The 25,207-nt window shown below is 38.2% G+C and overlaps 1 protein-coding gene across 1 annotated transcript in view; it reads right to left on the bottom strand.

Moving 5' to 3' along the window:
* The window catches only part of LOC150082409 (serine/threonine-protein kinase/endoribonuclease IRE1-like), a 402,966-nt gene that overhangs the window by 280,076 nt on the left and 97,683 nt on the right, over window positions 1-25,207 (bottom strand). Inside the window, exons 5-6 of the mRNA XM_090380512.1 lie at window positions 19,813-19,941; window positions 11,979-12,021 (exon numbers count right to left, since the gene is read on the bottom strand). Coding sequence (XP_090236638.1) covers window positions 11,979-12,021; window positions 19,813-19,941 — 172 coding nt within the window. The remainder of the gene's footprint in view (window positions 1-11,978; window positions 12,022-19,812; window positions 19,942-25,207) is intronic.

Below are 25,207 nucleotides of genomic sequence, written 5' to 3'. Positions count from 1 at the left end.
GATCCTGCAGTGCTTCTTTCACCAGTGCCTCCATTAATTTTCCGGGAACAGAAGTTAAACTCACAGGTCTATAATTACTTGTGTCAGCCTTTGATCCCCCTTTGTGAATTGGGGTCACATTTGCACATCTCCAGTCAATGGGTACCTCCCCTGAGTCCAAGGAAGCTCTCATAATTATGGCTAAGGGTTTGCTTACCTCCTTTGCTGCCTCCTTTAATATAACTGGATAGATCCCATCCACCCCAGGTGCCTTTCTTGTGTTTATCTTCAACAATTTCTCCTCCACTTTGCTCTCAGTTATTACAAGATTCTCTAGCTTACTGCTAGAGTTGAATACACCTCTGGCATTCCCCTCGCTGAATAACTCCTCATGTGTGAATGTCGATGCAAAATATTCATTTAGTTTGTTAGCTACCCGAGCAGGGTCATCAACAGTTGACCCATCGATCTCAAGTGGACCAATCTGATTCATCCCCTTCCTTCTAGAGTTTACATAAGTAAAGAACTCTTTGCTGTTTTTCTTCGCATCCCTTGCCAAGGATCTCTCGTAATCTGCCTTCGCCTGCCTAACCTCCTTTGTAACTTGGTTACAGATCAACTTGTATCTATCATAGGCGTCCGTGTCACGTGTTAATTTGTATGTATCCCATGCATTTTTCTTCTCTGCCATATGCCTCATTAGTTCATCTGACAACCATTTAGGCCTAAACCTTGAACAATATTTCTTAGTTGGTATGTAAAGCCTAGTAGCTTCCACGATAAGTTCTTTGAATGCTTCCCATTTTGAATTTGCTGTTGGCAATATCATCAGTTGATCCCACTGTATAGAATTTAAATACTGTCTCAGTCCATTGTAGTCGCCTTTACGAAAGCAATACCCCTTCTCTTTACCCCTAATGGTAGTTACCTCTTTGAGTAACTCCCACTTCAGCACACTGTGATCACTGCCAACAAGTGGTTCATTTATCTGCAGATTCTTAATGCATGAAGAATCACTACTGATAATCAAATCAAGAGTATTACTCCCTCTAGTTGCCTCCCGAACATGCTGATGTAGAAAACAATCATCCAATAAATCCACAAAAGCCTTGCTACTGTGTGAGTGACCAGCCCCCAAATTCCAGTCAATATCTGGGAAATTAAAATCCCCCATTATAAGACTCTCTGATTTACTGGCCCACTCTATTTCTCCGAACAGTTTCTTATTATACTCATCAGAGTCATTAGGCCTATAGCACACTCCTACTCTCAATTTTGATCTCCCAATGCTTATGTCACACCAAACTGACTCGACACTGCACTGCACTGTCCAGCGATTTCGACTGGCTTCACTTCCTTGGATTTTATGTGTTTTTTAACTAATAGCATAACCCCTCCTCCCTTCCTATCCTGTCTATCCTTTCTGTAGACATTGTACTCCCCAAATTCCAGTTCTGCATTTCTTATATCTGTGTGACACCACGTCTCTGAAATCCCCACAATATCTGCCTTTGATGTTTTGAGCAACACCTCAAATTCATCAAATTTATTTACTAAACTCCTAGCATTGGTGTACACACAAGTATACATGCACCTGTTCTTTTTCTTAGCTACCCTAACACAACCCATGTGTTTACTTGTACCCCAATGATTCCCAGCAGTCTCTGAAATATCCTGCATCTTATTTTCCAGGCTGCGGCTCATTCCAATAGAAGCAGTGCAAGAATCACTTTCACCTCTGCCAGTGGCTACTGTTAATCTATTAGTCCTTGTATCCCCCCAATCTAGCAGTTTTCCGACGCACCTAACATTGCCTCGATAGCATCAGCAAACATTCTTGCACCCTTTCTATTTAAGTGTATCCCATCCCTGTAGAAGCAGTCTCTCCTGTTAACAAGTACAGACCAGGCTGAAAAAAATTCTACCCCTTGAGCCCTGCACAATCTTTCCAGGGCTCTCATCATATACTCCCTCCTATCGTGTCTGGGCAGAATTGCAGACACTTTCAATTTCAACCCTAATTCACGGCTTTTTTTCATCAGTGACCTGTACTTGCCAAGTAATTCCGCCGGTCTCCTACTCTTAATGTCATTAGTGCCAACGTGTACAACTATATCACCTTTTGTGCCCTTAAAGGATGATATCCGCTCTACAACGTCATCAACTTTTGCCCCTGGCAGACATACCCTGGTCCTATTCCACCTATCCTTTTTACAAAGCATGTTTCCCGTTTCCCTGACAATAGAGTCACCAACAACTACTAGTTTCTTTGGGACCAGCGCATTCTGCCTTGGGGGTTGCCGCTGTGTTCCGCGATGACCAAGTGCAAGCTCTGGCATTGGTGTGGGCAGCTGAGAGCTTGATGGGCCCCTCACTTGTAATCCTTCGAGGGCATCCACCCTATCCTTCAAGCTCTCATATAGGCCCATAACAATGCTGAGTTGTCGCCTTATCTCCTTACACTCCTTGCATCGCACACACACAAAGACATCCCCCATGGCAGTATCATGTCCCATACTTGACTGCTCCGCAAACATCAAGCAAATAGTGCATCTTACAAGGCTGTGATTCAGAGGACAACTGCCCCCCTCAGTTCTCCCCTGGGCCACAGCATTCCCATTAGCTTGAGCCCTTTGCTTTGCTGCTCTGGTTTGAGTCATGATTTAGATTTACTTTCAATAAAATTTCAATTTCTGTACAAAATTAAATCCTAAACTTGTATCCAAACACAGTTATAACGCTATATTTATGTTTCAGTAACGAGTGTTATCTACGGAATATTTACGTTTCAGTAACGAGTGTTATCTACGAAATATTTACGTTTCAGTAACGAGTGTTATCTGCGAAATCCCTTTATATAACTTTCGTATCAAGTTATGTATTAATTATTTGTTTTTACTAATTATTTATGTTACGTAACCTAAGTGGTTATATGTATAATTAATTATGTTAAATATAATTAATTATATTACGTTTGTAATCTAAGTCGTTATATGTATTTATTGAAACGTACAATTTAACTGCTAACGAAGTTCAACTAACGCTATCTAGTACGGTATATCGTATCACAAAGGCGGGAAAATTACGAACGGTTAGCGGAGTTGAAACACGTGGAAACCTTTACCGATACTTTTATGCAATTACAAGGCCGAGTAAAGAATAAATACACCAAATTAATCAGAAAATCACAAAATAATGTTATACTACTAAATTTAAATCAAAAGTTTTAGAAAAACAATAATTTCAAATCAATAAATAAGAAAAATCCACTTAGCGGCTTTGAAAACGACCGTCTCTAGTAGCCTCGTCAGCAGACTCCTCGAATTTTGAAAATTTTGAAAATTTATTTACGTTTTTTACATGATTGAAGATTTCATTGAAGGAAAAATATATTTCACCATAATAAAGTAAAATCCTACAGAATTCTATCTGTCGGCATTATTACAAATGCAGTAAGATCAAGTTTACGACCCATTTATAACTGAAATTGAGAGGCCCAATAAACTGGAAAATGCAAATTGTTTTTATTGTTTTATGGTCGTGATCTCAGGAAATGTGCTTTAGAAAAATATCACAAAGGTGTTCAAAACTGATTCTTATAACCAAACATAGCAATAAATGGTGGTTTATTTGTCCAGTTATTTTTGAGACAACTTCCTCATTAGGGAACCCCCTTCATCCGTTATCCCACATTAGCTGTTCAGACAGAATTCTTTTTTCTGGTTGGTGCAACATAAAGTGTTTTAATCGGTAAGCATTGCTTTTGCTGATTTAATATTTCTTGTCTATATAAAGTGTGGGTTTAATTAGTGCCTAAAATGAAGAAAGTTACAACAAAAAAAATTTTAAATTTATAGGAAAAATTAAAAATCGTTGAGGAGTTAGAAAATGGCCAAGAAATACAGCATAAATGAATCTAGCATTCGACGAATTAGAGAAAATGCTAAGAAAATTAAAAGTTCAGTTATCTGTTCCACATCTTTGGCTGCAAAAAGCACTACAAAAGTGAGAAACCCGTTAAAAATTACTTTCTTTCTGGATAGAAGATCTTAATCAAAAGAGAATGCCCCTTAGTTCAGAGCCTGTGACCACCAAATACGGAGGATGCGGAAAGGTCAGGGAATGACCGCCGCATATCCCCCGAGCAATATGGCCTTAGTTGCTAATGCGCCTAAAAACCAAATAACAACAAACTTAGTTCGGATATTATTCGCATTAAAGCTCTGCAAATTTTTAATCACTTACAAGAAGAAGAACCAGCTGGTCCATCCAATGCAGACGTATTTCAAGCCAGTAAAGGTTGGTTTGAAAATTTTAAAACACATCAAAGTCTTCACAATCTAAAATTAATGGGTGAAGCAGCCAGTGCAGACACGGAAGCTGCTTCTTTGTATCCAAAAACATTCAAGGATGTTATTGCGACTGAGGGCTATCTAGCAAGTCAAGTGTTTAATGCTGATGAGCCGACTTATTTTGGAAGTGTATGCTAAGCCGAACATTCATTTCAAAAGAAGAGAAAACTGCCCCAGGTTTCAAAGCTGCAAAAAATAGGTTAACACTTGTTATGTGGCAATGCAGCGAGTGACTTTAAGTGTAAACCACTTCTAATTTTTATGTCAGAAAATCCTTGTGCTTTTAAAGGAATATCAAAAAAACTCCTTACCACTTCATCAAGCAAAAAAGCAAAACAAGCAAGCAAAAAAAGCCTGGATGACAGATCTTCGAGGATTGGTTTTTAAATTGCTTTTGCATAGAAACAAAAAGATATTGCCTGAAGAAGAACATAGCATTCAAAATCTTGCTCATTCTTGACAATGTGCCCAGTCATCCTGGACATTTGTCTGATCTGCACCCAAATGTGAAAGTTACTTTTCTTCTAGGAAATACAAATTCATTAATTCAGCCAATGTACCAAGGTGTTATAGCTTCCTTCAAACTTTATTACCTAAGATCTTTTTTTACAATTGGTAGAAGCTACTAATGGAATAGGCAGTCTTTCAATTTGAGATTATTGGCAGAATTATAACATTCTTGATGCTGTAAAATATATTGAATTCACATGGGGTGAAGTTAAGAACTCAATAATGAATGCAGTGCTGGAAAAGGTGTGACCACAAAGCTGCACTAAAGAAGCCATGGTCGAAATGCCAGAGGTAGTTGAGATTGTGAGAATTGGCAAAATGATTAGCGGAGAGAGATTTGAAGAACTGGAACCAGCAGATATCACAGAAGTCCTTGAATCTCATAGAGAACAATTATCAGTAGACGATAGTTTTTTGCAATGTGAAGAAGATGACAAAAATGAAGACGATGCACACAAAAATTGTACTGCAAAGAGACCAGCTGAGTTTTTAAGACTTGCAAATGAGCTTAGCCAAGAAGCTCTGGATATGGATCCTAATTTGGAGAGGAGTTTAAATTTTTGCAGAACTTTATCATTAGCTTTACTTCCTTATGAAGAAATTTATAGGGAAAAACAGTGTGTATCTAAGCAATTTTAACTGGCCTTTTTCAAAAAAGTGACAGATACTGTTGCAAGTTTATCACAGGAAAACAGCGACGAAGAAGCAATGATTTTAGATTAAAAATATAGAGGTAAGTATTAGTAAGATTAATTTTATGCAAGTTTCTATTTTTTTTTTCTTTTTTTTCCTTACTGAATGAAAATATTTTTTATTTAATTTTTTTTCGTACTTTTTGTTTTTTTGTGTACAGATACAGAACTCTCATTATGTCATATAAACTATGTTTCACATTGCATGGATTTGGACTGTGCAGTGTTTTCCAGAGATGTAACCCCGGCACAAATCAGGGGATGACTGTATTTGTATATATTTGTATTTGAATATATTAATATGTATTTATAGGTGTTATATATTTCTATTATATTTGATAATTATTTGATTTCTAAATCAATTTATATTTTTATAACAATATAAATGAATAGTGGCATAAATAAAAATATATAAAAAGATTGAACTTTATTAAATATGATATAATTTTGTCACTGAATTATCACTGGTATGGCATATATGCTTTTCTTTGAAATAATTATAAGGAGATGAAAATGTGCTAAATTAAAATGATTTTAGAATAAGGCAGAGATCTCTGAGGTGGTGATACAATCACCATGACTGTTGAATGTCCCTGAGAATGTCCATGTCATCTCCTCAGAGGGTGGTTGCATTCCCAATCTGTGCCACGATAAATGTCCAGTGATGACTGAACTCACAAAACTGAAAGATGCCAAATGATCAAGATTACACTCTACTAATGACTAAACATCATAATCTTCAATCTGCTAACACTAAATATCAAAATCTTTATTCGTTCTTCTAACACTAAATATCATAATCTTTAATCATTCTTCTAACACTAAATATCATAATTTTGTCATTCTGTTAATATTAAATATAGTAGTAGTAGTAGTAGTAGCAGTGGCATGTGATGCAAGAAAGCAAATGTATGAGCTTATGCAGCATCAGCCAAAAAAAAAAAAAAAAAAAAATCACACCATTCCCTCCAAATGCCTGTCCAGTTCCTCCTTAAATTTATTCAAGCTATCAACTTCCACAACGACAGATGGAAGTTTGTTCCAGCAATTAACCACCCGCTGGCTAAAGGCAAATTTCCGCACATCTATTCTACATCTGTCTTTTCTTAATTTGAATTTATGCCCCCTTAGGTTCGTAATCTGAACAAGTGGAAGGATCCCATCAGAATTCAGCGTGCTCAATCCATTTAAGGCCTTATATACCTCAATCAGATCACCGCGCAGGTGCCTAGTCTCCAGCCACTGCAATTTGCAGAACTTAAGCCTCTCTTGGTAAGAGGATCCCTTCATTCCCCTCACCAATCTTGTTGCCCTTCTCTGTACCCGCTCAAGTAAATCTACACCCTTCCTAAAATGAGGTCTCCAGACCTGTACGCAGTACTCAACGCGTGGCCTGACCACTGCCTTATACAGAGGGATAATCACCTCCTTTTCCCTGCTAGCAAAATTCCTATATATCATTGACAAAACCCCATGACCTGCCCTGCCAGCCTTGTCTGCATTGCTCAGAGAACTTCATATCTGACTGCACAATTACTATCAGGTCTTTTTCATTTTCTACCACCTTAAGTGTACTACCACACAGTTGGTATGTTTCTCTGGGGTAATTTCTACCCATATGCAGTACTTTGCATTTGTCAAGGTTAAACTTCAGTTGCCACTTCTTAGCCCATCTGCCCAAATTATCTAGATCATGTTGCAGTAGCAGACTGCCATTACTGTCATTAACAACCCTGCTTTGTATCATCTGCAAACTTCGACATTAAGCCTGATATACCTTCATCAATATCACAGATAAATATACAAAACAACAGAGGACCCAACACCGAACCCTGTGGGACTCCACTAATAACATTAGTCCAAGAAGAGCAGCACCCATTGATTACCACCCTCTGTCTTCTCGCACTTAACCATCCTTTTATCCATTGTAGCAACTTACCCTTAATACCATTCTGCTCCAATTTGTACAATAGTCTTCCATGTGCAACAGTGTCAAAAGCTTTCCTGAAATCCAAATATATGATATCAAAATTGTTTTTTGCATCCAGTTCCTCTGTAACCACATCATAATATCCTATCAAATTTGTCAGACAAGACTTTCCCTTAACAAACCCATGCTGTGTCTGAATTATTGCTGCAGTCTTGTCTAGATGATCCTGCAATGCATCTTTAACCAGCGACTCCATTATTTTACCCGGTACAGAAGTTAAACTAACTGGTCTATAATTACTCGTGTCACCCTTCGATTCCCCTTTGTGAATTGGGGATACATTTGCACATCTCCAGTCCGTGGGAACCTCCCCTGAGTCCAAGGATGCTCTCATAATTATGGCTAAAGGTATGCTTAGTTGCCTTGCCGCCTCCTTTAATATAACTGGATAGATCCCATCCACCCCAGGTGCCTTTCTTACGTTTAACTTCAACAATTTCTCTTCCAATTTGCTCTCAGTTATTACAAGATCTTTAAGCACCCTGCTACAATTTGATAACCTTCTGCCATTTTCAAACCTTAATAATTCCTCACGTGTGAATGTAGATGCAAAATACTCATTCAGTTTGTTTGCTATCTGAGCAGGATCATCAACAGTCGAACCATCGATGTCAAGTGGACCAATCAGATTCATCCCCTTCCTTTTAGAGTTTATATAAGTAAAGAAATCCTTGCTGTTTTTCTTAGCATCTTTTGCCAAGGATTTCTCGTAATCTGCCTTCACCTGCCGAACCTCCTTTGTGATCTGATTACAGATTAACTTATATCTGCCATAGGCTTCTGAGTCGCTTGATAATTTATATGCATCCCATGTATTTTTCTTCTCTGTTACGAGTCTCATTAGTTCATTTGACAACCATTTAGGCCTAAACCTTGAACAATATTTCTTAATAGGTATGAAACTTTTAGTAGCTTCCACGATTAATTCCTTGAATGCTTCCCACTTAGAATTTACTGTTGGTAACATCGTCAGTTGATCCCACTGTACAGAATTTAAAAACTATCGGAGACCACTGTACTCACCTTTACGGAAGCAAAAACCCTTTCCTTTACCCCTGATGGTAATAAAATCTTTAAGTAAATCCCACGTCAGTACACTGTGATCACTGCCACCTAGTGGTTCTTTAATCTGCAAATTCCTAATACATGAATGATCACTGCTGATAACCAGATCAAGAGTATTACTTTCTCTGGTTGCCTCTCGAACATGCTGCTGCAGAAAACAATCATCCAATAAATCCACAAAAGTCTGACTAGTGTGTCAGTGCCCAACCCACAAGTTCCAGTCAATATCCGGGAAGTTAAAATCCCCCATTATAAGACATTCCGATTTACTAGCCCACTCTATTTCTCTGTACAATTGTTCATTGTACTCATTCGAGTCATTAGGCCTATAACATACTCCTACTCTAATTTTTGCTTTCACAGTGCTTATGTCACACCAAACTGACTCAACAGTGCTCTGTTCATCTATGTCAACTGGGTGCACTTCTTTTGATTTTATGATTTTCTTAATTAACAGCATAACACCTCCTCCCTTCCTATCCTGGCTATGCTTTCTGTACACGTTGTACTCCCCAAATTCCAGTTCGGCATTCCTTATATCTGGGTGACACCACGTCTCTGATATCCCAACAATATCCGCCTTTGATGTCTTGACCAACACTTCAAATTCATCAAATTTATTTACTATACTTCTAGCATTGGTGTACACGCAAGTATACATGCACCTATTCCTATTCCCAGCCACTCTAACACATTCCATATACCCACCTGTTTCACGATGAATGACATCCGTCCCTGAAACCCCCAACACCCCCTCGCTCCAGGTCGCTACTTATTCTAATAGAAGTTGTGCAAGAATCACCTTCACCTCTGCCTATGGCTACTGTTAAACTATTAGTCCTTGTATCCCCCCAAGCTATCAGTTTTCTGACCCACCTAACACTGCCTCGATAGCATCAGCAAATATTCTTGCACCCTTTCTATTTAAGTGTATCCCGTCCCTGTAGAAGCAATCTCTCCTGTTAACAAGCACAGTCCAGGCTGAAAAAAATTCTACCCCTTGAGCCTTGCACAATCTTTCCAGGGCCGAATTGATCGACAAGGCTCTCATCATATACTCCCTCCTAGCAAAATAAAACATAAATAAAATATACAAGGATATTTTATTTACGTGATGCAAGAAAGCAAGCTTATATAGCATCAGCCAAAAAAAAAAAAAAAAAAACCTTATTTCACCCATCCTCTCATTCCAAATGTTTGTCAAGTTCTGCCTTGAATCTATTTAATGAGAAAAGGGTCAAATATTCTTGAAACTGTTTTTTTGAAATTCAAGACTTCAATCAGTACAAAGTGCAATCAGTACTTTCAATCAGTACAAAATTTTAACTGCTGTTGAGTTATCAAGGCACAGCAGTAGTTGGCACAGCAAGGCACAGCTCCCCCACCACCTCAGTGAGTGCTTAGGCGGTTAGGTAGCCACCTAAGCACTCACTGAGGTGGTGGGGGAGATTAAAAAACTGTCTAAAGTGGGACAACTGCATTATAGGATGCTAATTACACTAACAAAAAAAAAAAAAAAAAAAGGGAAATAAATGTTCAATGTGCAAGTGTAAGAACTTTCTGTGAAAATTTAATTGCAAAACAACCTATTAATTATAAACAGAGGATGCATACTTACAAATGGTCAGGCCACACCTAGAGTACTGTGTACAGGTCTGGAGGCCTCATATTAGGAAGGATGTAGAGTTGCTAGAATGAGTACAAAGAAGGGCAACAAGATTGGTGAGGAGAACAAAGGGGTGTCTTACTAAGAAAGGCTTAAGTTCTGCAAATTGCAGCACCTGGAGAGTAGGCACCTGTGAGGAGATCTGATTGAGGTGTATAAGGCCTTGAATGGGTTGAGCAAGCTGAATGCTGATGGGATTCTTCCTCTTGCTCAGACTAACTTGACTAACCTGAGGGGGCACAGTGTTTCAAATTGAGAAAAGATAGTTGTAGAATAGATATTCGGAAATTTGCCTTTAGCCAGCGAGTAGTTGATTGGTGGAACAGGCTTCCATCTTTTGTTGGCTAAATAAATTTAAGGCTGAGCTGGACAGGCATTTGGAACGAATGGAGGTGTGAAGTGGAAAGGTTTTTTTTTTTTTTTTTTTGGCTGATGCTGCATAAGCTTGCTTTCTTGCATCATATGCCTCTACTAATGCTAATGTTAAATGATTACAACAGATACTGCACAAGACTGAATTTCAACAAAATAAGAAAGCAAAATGTGTGAAAAAATGCTCTAAGTGACCAGTTTTATTAGGTGCACACCCTTTAACAAAGAAATTGACCATTTGAGTGAGAGAGAAAGTGGGAATCACATGTCCTTACCACACTATATAAAAGGCAGGTGGATAAGATATGGTTTGTACACATTTGTTTGCATACAATTAATGAGAGAATGGACGAAGAGCTTGAATAAAATGACTCTGAGTATGCTATGGTAGTCAGATCCACCAGTGCAAGTGTTGTGGACACTGACCTGCCAGAGTGATGTAGAGATCAACAGTTTTATAAGAAACTTTTACAACACCTTTACACGAAAGTAACCCAGTTTGAGAATTTAGTCAGCATTTAAGTATATACTGTTAAATTCAACAGGTTCAAAGTTGAAAAAAAAATTGACAATTTGCATATTTCAAAAATAATACAAACTTGGCTAAAAACCTTAAGGAAACTAAAACTCAATCATCAGACAACTTCACACTAAATTGGAGTAGTTGGCGGGCACGGAAATATAACCGAAGTTCCAGAGACATATAAGTTAGTTGTCTACTTGCAGTAAATGAATCGAAGTTCATTTATTTCATTCGGTTATACATCAAATACGTAATGCTTGCCCAGTAGAGAGGACTATTGTTACTTATTCTCACTGGATACCGGTGGACATCCATTTCAGGGCTATTTGGCCCTTCACTGTTGGGTGGATAGGTACCCCGACGATACAATAGCTGACAACTGACATTACTGTCAATGAAAATAATGAGGATTACTGGTGGGTATAATAAGTAACAATAGTCTTCTCTATTGAGGAAGCATTATTCATTCAAATTATAACCAAATAGGCAACTCATTGTGAAGATATTCACAATATGAGATGTAATGAAACAATGCCACTATAATAACTTTGGTTAATTGATGGCATACAGATATGATGCATTTGCACTAACTTATAGTACATCTGTAAATTTTCCCATAATCTGAGGCTTTGGCCCTGAATATTTATTCAAGTTCTAAGTAAAAGCTACTTATAATCTAAAATTATTCACAAGGGCTAGAAACACATAAACAGGTGTTCTGATAGCTGTGCTGCTATTCTTTTATCTAAGAAAAATATTTAATAGGAGACTAATCATTTTATTTCTCAGGATTTAATAATAGCATTCACATAACAGAAACATGTCTTACCTCTTTTCTCTTGTTTTGCTGTCATACATGGTGATCTGAAATTCTAAATACAGATTAAATATAACATATGATTTTAATTTTAGTTTTATGATAAAAAATATACAAATAAAACACAATACTTCTGAAAAGCATAAATCATGATTTCTAAACTTCTAAAAGGATGGCTAATTTCAATTTTAAAAACAACCAAATATATAATTCTTAGCACAACAGATTACTTAAGGATTTAATTAACCTGTCTGGCTTACTAATTATGTTGTTGGTTAGCAAGAAATTAAACTATGATGCTCTTAGTTAAGAAACACACAAAATCTAAGACAGTGCATCCAGTGGACTTGGTTGGTCACTGCAATGGTGAGTCAGTTGGTTTGACATAAACACTGGGGGAAAAAAATGAAAAAAGCAAGTCACAGGCCTAATAACTATGATGAATATAATGAAAACTGTACAGACTTATAGAGTGGGCTAGTAAATCAGAATGTTTATAACGAAGGAATTTAACTTTAGAAATACTGACTGAACTTTGTGGGTTGGTCACTTACACAACAGCAAGAAATTCGTGGATTTATTGGAAGATTATTTCCTACACCAGCATATTAGAAAGACAACAGAAGAAAGCATTACACTTGATCCAATTCACCACTTCACATGGTATTCGATGTTTGTAAACTAATAGCTTTTGTAACTCAGTTTGTCATGTGGATTTCAGAAATGTTATTATTATTTTTTTTTTTCATTAATCACTTAAGTTGTTAATACAATTATGAGTTGTATTATTGAATGTATTAAGATTACGATATAGTTTAGAGGCAAACCTCAAATTATGTAAAGCATTTAACTAATATACAAGTTAGTGTAATGACATCATGATGCATTGAACTAATGGAAAAAAAACTGCTAAACTGAAAAAAACTAAAAAAAAATTGCATCTTGATGCAATTGCACTAACTTCTACATTAGTTAAACTCTTTACATAACTTGAGGCTTTAACCCTAAATTATATCGTAATCTACATTACTCCATACCATCAGGCATCTCTCATATTGTGGATTTATACTTCACAACTGGATTATCATCATTGCAACACCAGGTTCCTGCCCACCACAGATGAGGAGCCAATAAGCTCCAATACATTGCTGCATGAGTGATGGTATCCGCTGAGAATAAGTAACAATAGTCTTCTCCAATGGTGAAGTGTTACTTATTCAAGGTAGTGAAATATCACAGCAACTTGTGAAGGTATTCATAATATGAGATATACTTAATGCCAATTTATAACTATTTAGGTAGTTGGCTATGTACTGAAATGATCCAATTGTATGAACTTGTACATGAATGTATTAAGTTATGAGTAAATGCTGGGAAATTGTAAACTAAGTATTCACATGTTGGTAACACACTCATCAGCCATTTGTTTCTCGACCTTGTTGACCTTGACAGCAATATCTATCAGTGTGAGCTCAGCTTATTTTTGAGATTATTAGCATTAGTAGAGGCACACGATGCAAGAAGGCATCGTGTGCCATTTTAAAACCTTAATAACTCCGCATGTGTGAATGTAGATGCAAAATACTCATTCAGTTTGTTTGCTATCTCAGCAGGATCACCAACAGTGGAACCATCGATATAATGTGGACCAATCAGATTTATCCCCTTCCTTTTAGAGTTTATATAAGTAAAGAAATCCAAGCTGTTTTTCTTAGCATCTTTTGCCAAAGTTTTTCATTATCTGCCTTAGCCTGCCTAACCTCATTTGTGACCTGATTACAGACTAGCTTATATCTGCCATTGGCTTCTGAGTCCCTAGATAATTTATATGCATCCCATGCATTTTTCTTCTCTGTCACGAGTCTCATTAGTCCATTTGATAACGATTTAGGCCTAAACCTTGAACAATATTTCTTAATAGGTATAAAATTTTTAGTAGCATCCACGATTAATTCCTCAAATGCTTCACACTTAGCATTTACTGTTGGTAACATCGTCAGTTGATCCCACTGTACAGATTTTAAAAACTGTCTGAAACCACTGTACTCACCTTTATGGAAGCAAAAACCCTTTCCTTTACTCCCGATGGTAATTATATCTTTAAGTAAATCCCATATCAGTACAATGTGATCACTGCCACCTAGTGGTTCCTTTATCTGCAAATTCTTAATACACAAAAGATCACTAATGATAACCAGATCAATAGTATTACCCTCTCTGGTTGCCTCTCAAACATGCTGCTGCAGAAATCAATCATCCAATAAATCCACAAAAGTCTTACTAGTGTGTGAGTGACCAACCCACAAGTTCAAGTCAATATCTGGGAAATTAAAATCCCCTATTACAAGACATTCGGATTTACTAGCCCACCTTATTAATCTATCTATCTTATATCTATCTATTTATCTAGTGTCCATCGATTACCACTCTCTGTTTTCTACCACTGAACTATCCCTTTATCCATAGTAGCAATTTGCCTCCAATGCCGCACTGCTCCAATTTGTGCAGTAGTCTTCCATGTGCAACTTTATCAAAAGCCTTTTTAAGATCCAAATACATAATATCAAAGTTATTCCCTGCATCCAGTTGCTTTATGACCACATCATAGTATCCAATCAAATTGGTCAGATAAGACTTCCCCTTAACAAACCCATGCTGTGTCCGATCTATAACTGGAGTCTTGTCTAGATAATCCTGCACTGCTTCTTTAAACAGTGCCTCCATTAATTTTCCTGGAAAGAAATTAAACTAACAGGTCTATAATTACTTGTGTTGCTCTTTGATCCTCCTTTGTGAATTGGGGTCACATTTGCACATCTCCAGTCCATGCGTACCTCACCTGAGTCCAAGGAAGCTCTCATAATTATGGCTAAGGGTTTGCTTACTTCTTTTGCTGCCTCCTTTAATATAACTGGATACATCCCACCCACCCACCCCAGGTGCCTTTCTTATGTTTATCTTCAACAATTTCTCCTCCACTTTCCTCTCAGTTATCAAAATCATCTAGCTCACTGCCAGAGTTGAATACTCCTCTGGCATTCCCCTCCCTGAATAACTCCTCATGTGTGAATGTCGATGTAAAATATTCATTTAGTTTGTTAGCTACCCGAGCAAGATCATCAACAGTTGAACCTTCGATATCAAGTGGACCAATCTAATTCATCCCCTTCCTTCTAGAGTTTACATAAGTAAAGAACTCTTTGCTGTTTTTTTTTTTGCCTCCTTTGCCAAAGATTTCTCGTAATGTGCCTTCGCCTGCCTAACCTCCTTTGTAAATTGGTTACAGACCAGCTCATATCTATCATAGGCTTCTGTGTCACATGTTAATTTATATGTATCCCATGCATTTTTCTTTTCTGTCACATGTCTAATTATTTCATCTGACATTCATTTAGGCCTAAATCTTGAACAACATTCTTTGTTGGTATGAAAAGCCTAGTAACTTCCAAGATTAATTCTTTGAACGCTTAACACTTTGAATTTGCTATTGGTAACATCATCAATTGGGTCCACCGTATAGAATTTAAATACGGTCTCAGACCACAGTGCTCACCTTTACAAAATCAAAAACCCTTCCCTCTACCCTTAATGGTAGTTACCTCTTTGAGTAAATCCCACTTCAGCACACTGTGATCACTGCCACCTACTGGTTCCTTTATCTGCAGATTTTTGATGCATGAAGAATCACTACTGATAATTAGATCAAGAGTATTACTCCCTCTAGTTGCCTCCCGAACATGCTGCTGTAGAAAACAATCACACAATAAATCCACAAAAGCCTTGCTAGTGTGTGAGTGACCAACCCACAAATTCCAGTGAATATCCGGGAAATTAAAATCCTCCATTATAAGCCACTTTAATTTACTAGCCCATTATTTCTCTGCACAATTGCTCATTATAGTCATCAGATTCATTTGGCCTGTAACACACACCCACACTTATTTTTCCTTTCCCAGTATTATGTCACACCAAACGGACTCAACAATGCACTGTCCACCCACATCAATTGGATGCACTTCCTTAGATTTTATGTGTTTCTTAACTAACAGCATAACCCTTCTATCTTCCTGTCCTGTCTATCCTTTCTGTACACATTGTACCCCCCAAATTCCAGTTCTGCACTGCTTATGCATGTGTGACACCATGTCTCTGATATCCCAACAATATCTGCCTTTGATGTCTTGACTAGCACTTCAAGCTCATCGAATTTATTAACTATACCCTTAGCATTTTTGTACATGCAAGTATACAATCACCTGTTTCTACTCTTAGTTACCCTAACAGAGCCCATGTATTTACTTGTTCCACTATGACTCAAAACAGTCCTGGAAATTCCCATTGCCTTGCTTTCCAGGCTGCTGCTCAATTGCATATCAATAGAAGAAGTGCAAGAATCACTTTTACCTCTGCCAGCAGCTACTGTTAATCTATTAGTTCATGTATCCCCACAAGCTAGCAGTTTTCCGACCCACCTAACTCTGCCTCGATAACATCAGCAAATATTCTTGCACCCTTTCTATTTAAGCGTATCCCATCCGTGTAGAAGCAGTCTCTCCTGTTAACAAGCACAGACCAGGCTGAGAAAAATTCTACCCCTTGAGCCTTGCACAATCTCTCCAGGGCCGAACTGATCGACAAGACTCTCATCATATACTCCCTCCTATCGTGTCTGGGCAGAATTGTAGACACTTTCAAATTCAACCCTAACACAGCTTTTTTTCAGCATTGTCTTGTACTTGTTAAGTAATTCTGTCGGTCTCCTACTGTTAATATCATTAGTGCCAATGTGTACAACAATATCACCATTTGTGCCCTTCCTGATTGCTCCACAAACATCAAACAAGCAGTGCTTTTCAACAGACTGTGATTCAGAGGACAACTGCCCTCCCCCCCTCAGTTCTTCCCTGAGCCGCAGCACTTCCACTAGTTTGAGCCTTTTGCTTTGCTGCTCTGGTCTGAGTCATGATTTCTATTCAAGTTCATTAAAATTCCAATACAAAATATAAACCTAAACCTAAATCCCAATGCAGTTATAACACTATATATATATATATGTATTGCGGTATTGAATGTTATCTCCGAGTTACGTTATATGACTTTCTTATCCCCTGTCAACTTATATGTATTCATTTATGATGTTACATTTGTAACATCATTTGTAATAAGTTCAAAAGTAGCTATAACTTCAATGAAGAGCCCCCACTATCCCTTCTAACATAATCCTTGACTCTTCCATGCAATTAAGACATTGAAAAATAATAATAAATAAACAGTCAAATGACTAATCCGTAATGCTACTCTGGATCCCAACTACAGGATTTCAAAAATTCTCTAATCTTGTAATCCTTAGATGCAGGTTAATGCTTAGTTTCCATGTCCTCGGTGTTCAAACTAACTTATGATTGACTCCAGGAGACAACCTTGAATTTAGGATTATTTATTAAATTAAAATTAATAAGAAACTTACATACTGATTACTATTAATTGTTGAAGTTAATCCGTAGGTAAATTTCCATTCATCCCATAAATATAAAAATAGGCATCCTTAAGGATTTCATCCTTTGGGATGTGGATGATATTTCTGGCATCCACATCACAAATAAACTCTACATTAGTAAACGTGGTTGCAAAATATCTATTCACTTTGTTAGCAACTTGAACAGGATCATCAACAAGGATTCATCTCCTTCCTTCTAGTATTTACAAAAGTAAAGAAGTCTTTGCTGCTTTTTCTTTTGCTAGCGGCTTCTAATAATTATATCTATTGTAAGCCTAGGCCTCTCTCTCTCTCTCTCTCTCTCTCTCTCTCTCTCTCTCTCTCTCTCTCTCTCTCTCTCTCTCTCTCTCTCTCTCTCTCTGTATCACCTGATACTTTATATACATCCCATATATTTTCCTTCACTGCCACATCTCATCAGTTCAACTGACTTCATTTTGTTCTATGTCTTGAATTGCACATCTTTCTCGTAGCATCAACAAGTAACATCCCTGAATGTTTCCCATTTAGAATTCACTATTGGTAACTTCTTCCGTTAGTCCCACTGGACAGAATTTCAAAACTGCCTAAGACCACTGTAGTTTCCTTTTCAAAAGAAACTAAAGTGGTCCTTCTCTTTGCCTTTGACAGCAGTAGTAGTAGTAGTAGGGGCATGTGATGCAAGAAAGCAAGTGTATGAGCTTATGCAGCATCAGCCAAAAAAAAATTACACCATTCCCTCCAAATGCCTGTCCAGTTCCTCCTTAAATTTATTTAATCTATCAACTTTCATGACAGATGGAAGTTTGTTCCAGCAATTATCCACCCGCTGGCTTAAGGCAAATTTACACATATCAATTCTACATCTGTCTTTTCTTAATTTGAATTTATGCCCCCTTAAGTTCGTAATCTGAACAAGTGGAAGGATCCATCAAAATTCAGCGGGCTCAACCCATTCAAGGCCTTATACACCTCAATAAAATAAAATCACTGTGCAGGTGCCTAGTCTCCAGCCACTACAATTTGCAGAACTTAAGCCTCTCTTGGTAAGAGAATCCCTTCATTCCCCTCACCAATCTTGTTGCCCTTCTCTGTACACGCTCAAGCAAATCTACATCCTTCCTAAAATGAGGCCTCCACACCTGTACGCAGTACTCAAGGCGTGGCCTGACCATTGCTTTATACAGAGAGACAATCACCTCCTTTTCCCTGCTAGCAAAATTCCTATATATCACTGAAAAAACCCGATGACCCGCCCTGGTAGCCTGTCTGCATTGCTCAGAAAACTTCATATCTGACTGCACAGTTACTCCCAAGTCTTTTTCATTTTCTACCACCTTAAGTGTAGTACCACACAGTTGGTACGTTTCTCTGGGGTTACTTCTACCCATATGCAGTACTTTGCATTTGTCAAGGTTAAACTTCAGTTGCCACTTCTTAGCCCATCTGCCCAAATTATCTAGATCCTGTTGCAGTAGCACACTGCCATTAACAACCCTGCCAACCTTTGTATCATCTGCAAACTTCGACACTAAGCCTGATATACCTTCATCAATATCATTGATAAATATACAAAACAACAGTGGACCCAACACCGAACCCCGTGTGACTCCACTAATAACATTAGTCCAAGAAGAGCAGCACCTATTGATTACCACCCTCTGTCTTCTCCCACTCAACCATCCTTTTATCCATTGTAGCAACTTACCCTTAATACCATTCTGCTCCAATTTGTACAATAGTCTTCCATGTGCAACAGTGTCAAAAGCTTTCCTGAAATCCAAATGTATGATATCAAAATTATTTTTTGCATCCAGTTCCTTTGTAATCACATCTTTAAGTAAATCCCACAGTGATACACTAAGATTACCACCTAGTGGTTCCTTTATTTACAGATTCTTCTCACTATTTCCCATACTGCTAAAAGAACATATTTTACTGCCATTGGAAATGGGGGTAACTGGCTATCAGCTACATTTTTGGATTTTGTATCATATCTATAACCAAGCTGAAAGTTAGGAAAACAACACAACAGGTCCTGTCCACCATACAAAATATATGATGTATTTTGTATTACATTCCATATGTATGATGAGTTAAAGGCCATTTGTGTTAATTATCTTAATATCTAAACAAGTAATTATCTAAACTTACTTAAAAACTGACAACTATCTTAATAACATCACATATATCCTTTAAACAATACATCATTAAAATGTTATTCATCTTCCAAAAAATCATATTCCCTATTTCACAGAACCTGGCTTCTGCCCAGACAATAAAACAATATAAACTTATGGTACTTTGTCTCTGTACAGGCAGTAAAAAAAACGTAAAATATTTATGATGTATATATGTAAGAAATCATACCTGTGCGTCCAATAAATATCACATTTTCAGATGCTGCAGGGCATATTTTTTCTGCAACTCCCTGAGACAGAGTTTCCAGTTTAGTACCAGTACAGGGATCAATGGCAAACCAAGTATCAATCTTGCGCCCTGATTTTAAAAGGAAAACACAAAAATTATTCAAAAGCAGATAAAATATATTATACAAAAATTATTCAAAGGCAGATAAAATATATTATATAAAAATTATTCAAAAGCAGATAAAATATATTATACAAAAATTATTCAAAAGCAGATAAAATATATTATACAAAAATTATTCAAAAGCAGATATAAAAAAACTAATCCTGAAATAAATTATATGAATTTCAAAAGGCACTGACAGTGGCAGAGAATGAAAAGGAAATGGGGGAAACTGTGCAAGCAGATATGAAGTTTTCTGAGCAGTGCAGACAGTGTGCAAGAGTAGCTCAAGGTGTCTTGTCAATGATATACAGGAATTTTTCTAGCAGGGATAAGGAGGTTATTATCCACTTGTATAAGGCAATGGTCAGGCCATACCTTGTTTTTTGGTTTTTTTTAAGAGCATTAGCAACTAAGGCCATATTGTTCAGGGGGATATGCAGTGGTGATCCCTGACCTTTTTGCATCGTCCGTATTTGATGGGCACAGGCTCAAACCCCGGTCTAACCAAGAAGCATGTGCTACGCACTGCTACTCCTGCCCAACTGGCTATGGGGGCGCCCCACACCTCAAGTACTGTATACAGGTCTCGAGGCCTCATTTTAAGAAGGATGTAGAGCTGTTGGAACGAGTATAGAGAAGAGCAACAAGATTAGTGACTGAAAAGAAGGGTTGCTCTTAAAAAAAAAGGCTTAAATTTTGCAGTTTACAGTGTCTGGAGACTAGGCACCTACAAGGTGATCTGAGATTGAGGTGTATAAATTCTTGAATGGTTTGATCATGCTCAATGCTGATGGGATTCTTCCTCTTGCTCAGAATAACCTGAGAGGGCATAAATGCAAATTGAGGAAAGACAGATGTAGGATAGATGTGCGGAAGTCTGCCTTTAGCCAGACTTCCGCACATCTATCCGGGTAGTTGGTTAGACATCCGTCCTTTGTTGTGGAAGTTGATAGTCTAAATAAATTTAAGACTGAGCTGGCCAAGTATTTGGAATGAATGGAGGGATGAAACGGGATTGGGTTTTTTTTTTTTTTTTTTTGGCTGATGCTGCATAAGCTTGCTTTCTTGCATCATATGCCTCTACTACTGCTAATGCTAATTTCAACATTTTCATGTATGTTTAAAAATTGTTTTTAGATGTTACTTGTTTCTATTGCCAATGAAAGTATTTCTGCATATAGAAGAGCAGGAGTCTAAACACTTAAAATATTTGCACGGAAGTGCTTTTAAAACTTACTGTTGTTGTATTTCGTGTAACAACAATGTAAATAATTTTACTTATTTCTGTTATTACTTATTCCCACCGATGGTATCTTTATCATGTCAAACTGCTAGCTTGGGGGGAGACAAAGATCAATAGACTGACAGTAGCCACTGGCAGAGGTGAAAGAGATTCTTGCACTGCTTCTATTAGAATGAGCAGAAGCCTGAAAAACAAGATGCATGGTATTTCAGAGACTGCTGGGAGCCATTGCGGTACAAGTAAACACATGGGTTGTGTTAGGGTAGCTAAGAATAGAAACAGGTGCAGGTATACTTGCATGTACACCAATGCTAGGAGTTTAGTAAATAAAGTTGATGAATTTGAGGTATTGCTCAAAACATCAAAGGCAGATATTGTTGGGATATCAGAGACGTGGTGTCACACAGATATAAGGGATGCGGAACTGCAATTTGGGAAGTACAACATCTACAGAAAGGATAGACAGGATAGGAAGGGGGGAGGGGTTATGCTATTAGTAAAGAAACACATAAAAACCAAGGAAGTGAAGCCAGTCGACATCGCGGGACAGTGCAGTGTTGAGTCAGTTTGGTGTGACATAAGCATTGGGAGATCAAAATTGAGAGTAGGAGTGTGCTATAGGCCTAATGACTCTGATGAGTATAATAAGGAACTGTACAGGGAAAAAGAGTGGGCCAGTAAATCAGAGAGTCTTATAATGGGAGATTTTAATTTCCCAGATATTGACTGGAATTTGGGGGCTGGTCACTCACACACTAGCAGGGCTTTTGTGGATTTATTGGATGATTGTTTTCTACATCAGCATGTTCGGGAGGCAACTAGAGGGAGTAATACTCTTGATTTGATTATCAGCAGTGATTCTTCATGCATTAAGAATCTGCAGATAAATGAACCACTAGGTGGCAGTGATCACAGTGTGCTGAAGTGGGATTTACTCAAAGAGGTAACTACCATTAGGGGTAAAGGGAAGGGTTATTGCTTCCGTAAAGGCGACTACGATGGACTGAGACAGTATTTAAATTCTATACAGTGGGACCAACTTATGATGTTACCAACAGCAAATTCAAAATGGGAAGCATTCAAAGAACTTATCTTGGAAGCTACTAGGCTTTACATACCAACTAAGAAATATTGTCCAAGGTTTAGGCCTAAATGGATGTCAGATGAACTGATGAGGCATATGGTAGAGAAGAAACATGCATGGGATAAATACAAATTAACACATGACACAGAAGCCTATGATAGATACAAATTGATCTGTAACCAAGTTACAAAGGAGGTTAGGCAGGCGAAGGCAGATTACGAGAAATCTTTGGCAAGGGATGCAAAGAAAAACAGCAAAGAGTTCTTTACTTATGTAAACTCTAGAAGGAAGGGGATGAATCAGATTGGTCCACTTGATATTGATGGGTCAACTGTTGATGATCCTGCTCAGGTAGCTAACAAACTAAATGAATATTTTGCATTGACATTCACACATGAGGAGTTATTCAGCAAGGGGAATGCCAGAGGTGTATTCAACTCTAGCACTAAGCTACAGAATCTTGAAATAACTGGGAGTAAAGTGGAGGAGAAACTGTTGAAGATAAACACAAGAAAGGCACAAGGGGTGGATGGGATCTATCCAGTTATATTAAAGGAGGCAGCAAAGAAAGTAAGCAAACCCTTAGCCATAATTATGAGAGCTTCCTTGGACTCAGGGGAGGTACCCATAGACTGGAAATGTGCAAATGTGACCCCAATTCACAAAGGAGGATCAAAGGCTGACACAAGTAATTATAGACCTGTGAGCTTAACTTCTGTTCCAGGAAAATTAATGGAGGCACTGGTTAAAGAAGCACTGCAGGATCATTTAGACAAGACTTCAGTTACAGCTCAAACACAGCATGGTTTTGTTAAGGGGAAGTCTTGCCTGACCAACTTGATTGGATACTATGATGCAGTCACAAAAGAACAAAAGAAATGATATTATATACTTGGATCTTAGAAAGGCTTTTGATACTGTTGCACATGGAAGACTGCTACACAAATTGGAGCAGTGTGACATTGGAGGCAAATTGCTGCTATGGATAAAGGGGTGGTAGAGGGGGAGAAGACAGAGAGTGGTAATCAATGGACACTGCTCATCGTGGACTGATGTTATTAGTGGAGTCCCTCAGGGCTCAGTGTTGGGTCCATTATTGTTTTCTGTATTTATAAATGATACTGATGATGGTATATCAAGCTTAATGTCCAAGTTTGCAGATGATACAAAGGTTGGCAGGGTTGTCAAGGACACTACTGACACTATGCTGCTGCAACAGGATCTGAAAAGGTTGAGCAGATGGGCTGAGAGGTGGCAAATGAAGTTTAACATTGACAAATGTAAAGTACTACACATGGGAAACAGCAACCCCAGAGCAACGTATCATCTCTGTGGTACTACACTGACAGTGGTAGAGAATGAAAGGGACTTGAGGGTGGTTGTGCAGGCAGATATGAAGTTCTCTGAGCAGTGCAGACGGGCTGCAAGAGTAGCTCATGGAGTATTGTCAATGATATACAGGAATTTTTCGAGCAGGAATAAGGAGGTGATTATTCCATTGTATAAGGCAATGGTCAGTCCACACCTAGAGTACTGTATACAGTTCTGGAGGCCTCATTTCAAGAAGGATGTAGAGCTGCTGGAACGAGTACAGAGAAGGGCAACAAGATTAGTGAATGGAACAAAGGGGTGCTCTTACGAAGAAAGGCTTAAGTTTTGCAAATTACAGTGTCTGGAGACTAGGCACCAGCGAGGTGATCTGATAGAGGTGTATAAAGCCTTGAATGGTTTAAGCATGCTCAATGCTGATGGGATTCTTCCTCTAGCTCAGAAAAATCACCTGAGAGGGCATAAATTCAAATTGAGGAAAGACAGATGTAGGATAGACGTACGGAAATTTGCCTTTAGCCAGCGGGTGGTTGGTTGGTGGAACAGACTTCCATCCCTTGTGGTGGAGGTTGATAGCCTAAATAAGTTTAAGGCTCAGCTGGACAGGTATTTTGAACGAACAGAGGGGTGAAGTGGAAGTGGGTTTTTTTTTTTTTTTTTTGGCTGATGCTGCATAAGCTTGCTTTCTTGCATCAAATGCCTCTACTAATGCTAATGCCAATAGTAGTGGTGCTTCCGTGTCTCAATGATCTACAGAGCTATGCTTCTCGTAGCTTGCTACCGATAGGGCCTATCAAGTCAGAAAGGTTTGTATTTAGAAACCAGATGAAAAAAGATACCCTGCCTACAGGTTGGGGGTTGATGCAATTGGCCAGTTCCCCATTCATCATAAAACATCCTGTCAATGCTAAAAGACCTAACAGAAATAAAATCAGAAGGACAAATAGGAATCGAAGGTTTATGAATTACTTATTACTTATTAAAGGTGGTCCTTGAGGTTTTCACAGATATTCTCTCAGATATGCCTGACAAGCCGTACTTGCTACCTGGGAGTCTAAAACGCTGATGGAACTGATATTCAGGTGACAATCAAGTCAAGTGGACCCAATTTTGGCGAAATCCAGACGGTCTGTGACAGCCAAGTCCTCTGCATGCAAGTTCACAATGGTAGGACTGATAGTAATCCTAGGTATAACTAGGTATAAGCACACGGTGGGTCACAATTCAGGTGTGAACCAACGTAAGCAGGGGTCGAGTTGTGTCACCCACACCACATGGAGGAATGCCACCCCTCTGTGTTACCAGGCAGTACTAGGTGGTAGATGATTCTCATCAACCAGTGCAATACCACCACTTTGCTTATTGGAGGCTTGAAATGGTGGAACCCATGTTTAGTCTCCAGAGCTAAGTTTCGGTCAACCCTTCCCCATCTCTTCCATCATGCAGTATGACTTTTGAGGTTATGATGAACATCATGGCAAGATCCAATCTTCCTTACATTTCGAGGGTACAGCTCTAAAACGGTGTTTGCTGGCTGGCCATTAGTTAGTACACCAGACCGAACATATTGGTAA

Source organism: Mastigoproctus giganteus, chromosome 8, assembly GCF_048544385.1.
Source record: "Mastigoproctus giganteus isolate SK-2022 chromosome 8, ASM4854438v1, whole genome shotgun sequence".
Lineage (NCBI taxonomy): Eukaryota > Metazoa > Arthropoda > Arachnida > Uropygi > Thelyphonidae > Mastigoproctus > Mastigoproctus giganteus.
This window is presented reverse-complemented; position numbering and strand designations above follow the sequence as displayed.